The sequence below is a fragment of the Rhagoletis pomonella genome, unplaced genomic scaffold, assembly GCF_013731165.1.
Source record: "Rhagoletis pomonella isolate Grant_MI unplaced genomic scaffold, Rhpom_1.0 Rhpom_scaffold_01616, whole genome shotgun sequence".
Lineage (NCBI taxonomy): Eukaryota > Metazoa > Arthropoda > Insecta > Diptera > Tephritidae > Rhagoletis > Rhagoletis pomonella.
The window spans coordinates 1-7,267 of record NW_023460170.1 but is presented as its reverse complement, the minus strand read 5'-3'; the positions used below and the strand labels follow the sequence as shown (position 1 = coordinate 7,267).

The 7,267-nt window shown below is 42.9% G+C and overlaps 1 protein-coding gene across 1 annotated transcript; it reads right to left on the bottom strand.

The window, feature by feature from the left end:
- Window positions 1–720: 720 nt before the first annotated feature.
- Window positions 721–2,891, bottom strand: LOC118752540. Its single transcript, XM_036487447.1, has 2 exons — window positions 1,460–2,891; window positions 721–1,382 (listed from the first exon to the last, which is right to left on the bottom strand). Exon 1 carries the CDS (start codon window positions 2,814–2,816, stop codon window positions 1,500–1,502), a length of 1,317 nt encoding a protein of 438 aa, XP_036343340.1. The 5' UTR covers window positions 2,817–2,891; the 3' UTR covers window positions 721–1,382; window positions 1,460–1,499.
- Window positions 2,892–7,267: the final 4,376 nt, after the last annotated feature.

Sequence of the window (7,267 nt, the reverse complement as noted above, 5' to 3'; positions counted from 1 at the left end):
CACTTGTATTAGAATAAGTATATATGTATGTAAGACGGTTTATTGCAAGCGCATATACGAAGTTATATGCCTTACTCAAATACGATGTACATAAGCAAAGTAGGACAAAGGAATGGATGTTCACAATATACATATGGATTACCTTAAATAGTGATCGCTGACTCAATGCTGCTGTCGGTCTGGCTGCTGTCATCAAAAAGAACCGCAGTTCAAACCGAACATCGCATTAAATAATCTTGAACTTCGAAAGAAGCCCACCGGTAGTTTTCCCGCAGCGGTGTAGCTTTGCAGCGAACAGCGGTGCAGAACACTTACCAGTGGTTCCCAACTATTGAAGGCTTTTGGCTTCAACATTGCCGCCAGCCTTGCAATACTGAGGAATTGCAAGATGCTTCAAATTAGATTACTTAAAAAGTAGGTTTAGCTAGAGATGGAAATATAATATATACAAATTCAAATTCAGTACGATACTTAAAACTAGGATGCGTGCAAAAAATATTAAATTGTTGAACTCTCTTGTGTTGGTTTTTTTTTTTTTTACATTTATTCAAATAATTCAGTTCCAATTAAATTCAAACTTTAAAAATACTATATAATTTACCCAGTAAGGGGTCGCTGTGCCTTAAAGGGCACATGGTCCAGAAAGGACCCAACCGAAAATAGAGTTCTGGGCGGTAGGAAACCCAGGATAAGCAATAAGTTCGCCTCTTATGCTTTTATGATATACATCCCCACCGAAAATCAAGGCGACGGCAGAGGAAGTGTGGAAACCAGGATCGGCGAGCTTGAGGTTAATGAATTTGTCCCGCGTCGCTTGGCTGAGATGACGAGCGGGAGTTTTCAACCCGATCTCCGACAGTACCCTCGCCGGCAAGGAGAATCGCACATGTGCATCATTTGACGAGCTTACGTGGAGCTCGCACATGCTGGTATTCGCCACGGGCACCGTCTTTAGGCGGAGCCGGTGCACCAGTGCGTGGCAAATTTTGCTCGTTTGCGAGCAAGGGTCTATCAGAGCCCGAGCTAAAAATTTCCGAGGCCCAATGTGTAGGTAAACCGCAACGGTGGGTAGAACGGTGACTGTTCCCGAAAGCTGCGTTAAAAGTAGGGGAAGTTGGCGTCGGGGAGAAAGACGGTGGTTTGCATGCAACAGGGTGTGATGCTTTTCCTCACAATATTGGCACGTCCCGTTGCTCAGACAGTTCTTGGCCGTGTGGGAGTGGGCTAAACATCGCGAGCAATATCGATGGAGAAGCACAAGGCGCAGCCGGCGCTCGTAGTTGGCATCTAAGAATCGCCTACAATACCGGAGAGGATGCGACCGGTGGCAAACTCTACATTTGGACCTGCCTTCCCTGGCTGCGCGCTGGGCGGAGGCATCTGTCGGTGGCGGTGGAGGCGAGGCGCGTGGCGATGATGGTGTCGATCGGTCTACGGGAACTAGTTCCATGGTCTTGATGCTAAAGCGGCAAAAAAAAGGAAAGTATTGATATGAGGGGTTAGTTTGGTAAGACCACTAACTTCACGATAGGTCGCGTTATCAATCCCTTTTGTGTGCGAATGTCTGCAACACGAATTCTTTTATCGGAGCCTTTATAAATCTTTGTGACCCTGCCCAAGCGCCACTCGTTAGGAGGGAGATTTTCATGGCGAACTACAACTAGGTCATCGACGGCGATGTCTTTTTGAGGGGATTTCCATTTGTAGCGTTTATGGAGTTCTTTGAGATATTCCTCTTTCCATCGCAGAGAGTGTTGCTGGCTAAGAGCCTTTATTTTTTGCCTCCGATTAATTATCGAGACTGGGTTTGCTTCTATGGAGGGTTCGGGGGGAGAAAGTATGGGACCCCCCGTGAGAAAGTGACCAGGTGTGAGGGCTGCACAATCTGCGGCGTCGGTGGAATTGGGCGATATCGGCCTAGAATTTAGACAGGATTCAATGCGACAAAGTAGGGTTTGAAACTCTTCAAAGGTGAATTTTTGAGAAGCGGCGGTACGTCGAAAATGAAATTTGATGCTTTTAACTCCAGCTTCCCATAGTCCTCCCATGTGAGGAGCGCCGGCAGGGATAAAGTTCCAAGACACCTCCTGATGACTGTACATATTGCACAAAGACTCCCGCGACGTGGTTAGGAATTTCTTGAATTCCTTTTTCAAGTTAGCTGCCGCACCTACAAAATTGGTCCCATTGTCCGAAAAGATTTGCTGAGGGCAGCTTCGTCTAGATATGAATCGCGAGAATGCGCCAAGAAAGGTCTCTGTGGACAGATCGCTTGTACCTTCCAGGTGAATTGCCCGTGTGGAAAAACATACAAATATGCAAACATAACCTTTGGTGATTTTACATGCTCTACCAGTGAAACTCTTAATATCAAATGGGCCGGCAAAATCGACTCCAGTATTTTGAAAAGGCCTGGAAAGGGTCGTTCGCTCTTCAGGAAGGGCAGCCATGATTTGGGATTGATTCCGCTTTTTGTGAATGACGCAAGTTCTGCAGTTATGTATGACAGTCTTTATGAGATTCTTTGCCTTTGGAATCCAATACTGTTGGCGAAGCAGCCGCAGCATCAATTGATTTCCTCCATGAAGAGAAATGTTATGGATCAAGTGAACTAACAACCTTGAGAACGAACAACTATAAGGTAGAAGAATGGGATGTTTTTCATTATAAGATAAAATAAGCGAATTTGCGAGTCGACCATTGACTCTCATTATACCCTGACAGTCTAAGAAGGGATTCAAGGTTAAAAGTTTGCTTTTCGGCGAAATTGGAGTTTTTGAAGTCAGACATCTCTGTTCTTCCAAAAAATGCTTCATCTGTGCCAGAATTATAAGCCGAATACGAATTTTCGAGATTTCCTCTCCCGAAACCGCAAGCGATGGATACGAGTGGAATCTTCGAATGTGCCGGTTAGTCCTGTTGTAAAACCGGAAGACGTAAGCTAAAACACGCGGAAGAGATGAAAATCTTTCTAAGGGATCCTCATGGCTTGACACAAGCGAAGCGTGCGCCTTTATTTTCCTTGCTTCGATCGTGATATCGTCCAGTTCGTCATCCATTGATGGCCATTGCCCTGCATCTTTACCTAACCAGGAAGGGCCGTACCACCACAACTCGCTTGCGCATAAGTCCTGAGGGTATGCTCCTCTGCTGCCAAGATCTGCTGGATTATCCTTCGAGTCCACGTGATTCCAATGCCTAAATCCGACTAATTCCTGTATCTTTGCTACTCGATTTGCGACAAAGGTGGTCCAGGAGCAGTGCCGCTTTTTGAGCCAAGAGAGAACGATGGTTGAGTCTGTCCAGCAAAATATGTTTTCCACCTTGAAAGGAAGTTCACTTAGAAGAGACCTAAGCATATCGACAACTAGAACCGCCCCACACAACTCCAAACGAGGAAGCGAAATAGTTATTATGGGTGCAACTTTAGTTTTTGCTAATAAAAGGTGCGACGACACTGTACCGTGGTTTTCTACCCGCAAATATATCACCCCCGCGTATGCCTTTTCCGACGCGTCGCAAAAGGCATGGACTTCGAATGGTGACTCAATGGTGAAATTCACCCAACGCGGAATTTTTATGTCATCGATATACCTATAACTTTCTACAAAGGTTTTCCATTTAAAAAGTGTTTGAGAACTTATAGGCTGATCCCAGAGAGTACCATCTGACCAAATTTGTTGCATCACTATTTTAGCTACGACCACCACCGGAGCTAGCCAACCAGCTGGGTCAAAAAGTTTCGCTATCGTTGACAACACTTCTCGTTTAGTGTAGCTATCCTTTGAAGGGAGGGTCTGAACGCTGAAGAAAAAATGGTCTAATCTAGCATTCCATCTAATCCCTAGTGCTTTTGTTGTGCTTGTCTCATCTAAAGTTAAAAATTCTCTCTTTAATAAATGCTCATGAGGAAGATCCATGAGGATTTCCTTGGAATTTGAAGACCATTTCCTCAAAGAAAATCCTGCACTATCAAGTGCTTCTATCAGCTGGTCTCGTGCCTGTAAAGCTGTGGACACATCGTGAAATCCCGCTAAAACGTCATCTACATACATAGAATTTCGTAAAATCTGAGCCGCTAGTGGATGTGAATCATGAGAATCCTGAGCTAACTGCCGAAGAGTCCTAATTGCCAAGTATGGCGCACAATTAACTCCAAACGTTACCGTCCTTAACTGAAAATCTTGTATACCACTATGTGGATCCTTTCTAAAAAGAATCCTTTGATAGGGCCTATGAGACGGGTTAACTAAAATTTGCCTGTATATTTTTTGGATGTCACTATTAAACACGTATTTATACATCCGCCATCGTATCAGTAGCAAGGTCAAATCAGCTTGAAGGGTTGGGCCTACATGTAAAGTATCGTTAAGACAAACTCCATTCGAAGAATTGCTGGACGCGTTGAAAACTACCCTTAATTTCGTGGAAGTACTTTCCGGTTTCAAGACTGCATGATGAGGAAGGTAGAAATGACTAGGAGAATGTTCAAAACTTGGAGCCTCTACTTTCTCCATGTGCCCTAGATCCAAATATTCTTGAACAACCTTGTCATACTCTTCCTTTAAAGATGGATTTTTCGTTAACCTTGCTTCGTTACGAATAAATTGCCGAAATGCAATGGGACGCGATGATCCTAGCTTAACATCCGTTGGATAAAAGTTTTTAAACGGTAGCGAAACCACGTATCTTCCTTCCGAATTCCTAGTAGTTGTTTTCAAGTACAGCTCTTCACAAAACATATCCTCCTCTGATTGAAGGTTATTTTTTGGGACTTCCTCTAACTCCCAGAACTTGCGTAGTTGGCTATCTAACGAAATGTCCTCTCCCATTGAGACTTTTGTAGCAAAGCAAGAGACGTGTGCAGTGGAAGATGCCCCAGTGACAATCCACCCAAACACCGTCTCTTGAGACAGAAGGTTGTATTGAATACTACGTTTTACCCCGTCTAACATAACCTTGGGGTACAAATCTCCTCCGATCAAAACATCGATAGGACCGCTTTGCAAAAACTTCGAATCTGCTAAAGGTACTTTAGGCAGTTTTTCTAGAATGGATTCATCTATTGAGGTCGAGGGTAAGTTACCAGTGATTTGTGGTAATACAAACGCAGTAGCTTCTATTAAAAGATTTGGATCACGGGGTGAGCCTAAAACAAACGAACAAATTTTCGATGCGCTGTTAGAAACCCTTTGATTCAATCCCGAAATAACCGCATTTGTCTTGGAATACGGTAGTTTTAAAAGTTTTCGAAGTCGTTCAGAAATAAACGAGGCTTCTGAAGCTGAATCAATTAAAGCGCGAGCTATATAAGTTGAGCCCAAGTGGCAGATGTGAACCATGGCGGTTCCAAGTAGAGCTGAGGATAAGCCTGACGATTTCAAATTTTCCTCAGCTGTCGACAACATACTGTTAGAAGAAGCGGACTGTATATTTGTATGGAATGCCTGTGAAGCAGTTCCACCTGCAGTTTCTTTTGGGGGTTGAGTGTTAGAAGACACTCTGTGAAGTAGAGTATGATGTCTACTTTTGCACTTAGTGCACGAGAATTGACTTTTACAGTCTTTTATCGAATGGCCTTTTGAAAGACAGTTTAGACAGCAGTTGTGTTTTTTAATTGCAGTGAACCTATAATTAATCGAAAGTGACAAGAATTTTGTACATAAACGCAAAGGATGTTGTTGTTTCTGACACATTATGCAGTAAGACTGAGAAATATTTGTCGCCAGAGACACCTTCTTTTGACCCGCCGGGTTGGGTTGATGTGAGAATGCTTTTTGATGTTGGGTGGCTGAAGAAGATGAAGCTGACCATTTCACATCCACTATCGATTCCAAAGTTCTGAAGCGTTGAGTGAGAAATGCATCCATCTGACTCCATTCCGGTATAGCAGCTTTATCTAGTAGTGTTTGTTCCCACAGAGAAAGTGTTGTTTCAGGGAGTCGGTTTGAACACAGGAAGATTAGGATCGGATCCCAATTCCCAACGTTGACGTTATACGTTGCTAACGCTGATAGACATCCGTTTATGCCTCGCTGGAGCTCCTTTAACGCGGGTGCACTTTCGGTCCGAATAACCGGAAGCGAAAAAAGCAGCTTCAATTGCTTGTTGACCAAAACCCGTTTATTTTCGTACGCTGCCTTCAAATTTGACCATGCGATGTCGAATCCCTCATTTGATAGTGGTGGTTTGCTAACGATGTCTCGTGCTTCGCCGCTTGTTTTATGTCGAAGGTGGAAGAGTTTTTCGATGTTACTCAGATCCGCATTATTAATGTAAATCGCGGTGAAGAGATCACGGAAGGATGGCCACGACACATAGTCACCATGGAATATTTCTGTGTCACATGGCGGTAGGTTCAAATTATTGGAGCGCTTGGGTACTTGGGCAGGGGGCACATAAGAAGCAGTATCAGCCGTCACGCTGTACTTCTGAATGCCTTCGCTAATGCGCGACAAACACGAAAGATAATCTTTAAAAGTTGAATTTTGTTTGGCTTTTACGGCTTCTACCTCATCTTCATCTTTCAGAGTTTGTAAGCATTTTTCGCATGCATTTTTAGTTTTAGACCAAATGTCTATCAACTCCGTTTTCAAAATCTCTAAAGAAATTTTCGAATGCTCGTTCAAAGTCGCTTCATCGAATCCCGCATTGAATTCGACAATCTGATCTGAGCACCTAGTGAAATAACTTAAGGTAGACATACTTGTCAAAGAACGAGAGTCGATTTATGTACAAATAACGAAAGAACTAAATTATTGAAAAACACGAAAGGAATGATAAGCGCCACCAATTAATCGAAAAACAGCAAATACTGATTGACTAAACTAATGATGTAAATATAGAAATTTCCTACAGGGTCAATGCAAAAATTTCCTACTGGGTCACTTGAGCTAATATGTATATGCACTTGTAGGTATGTAGGTGTGTATGAATGTAAATACACAGGCGACTAAGCAAAAAAATGCAAAGTCACCAGCTGAGCGCCAACACGAACAAAAGGTGCGTGCAATAGGAAAAAACCGAAAATGCACCGATACGGGTAAATATGTGCTGTATGTACTTGTATATAAATGTACGATTGTTTATATGTACTTAGGCACGCACAGTAAAGTAGCGAAAAATGTCGCGATGCTGATTATATACACCAAAAAAAAAGATCTCCCAGTTCGAGAGATTGGAAATGTAAATATGTATGTATGTATATAAACTTATGTATTTACATATATTTAGTAAATAAGGAATACACCAAATTCGAAGATAAATA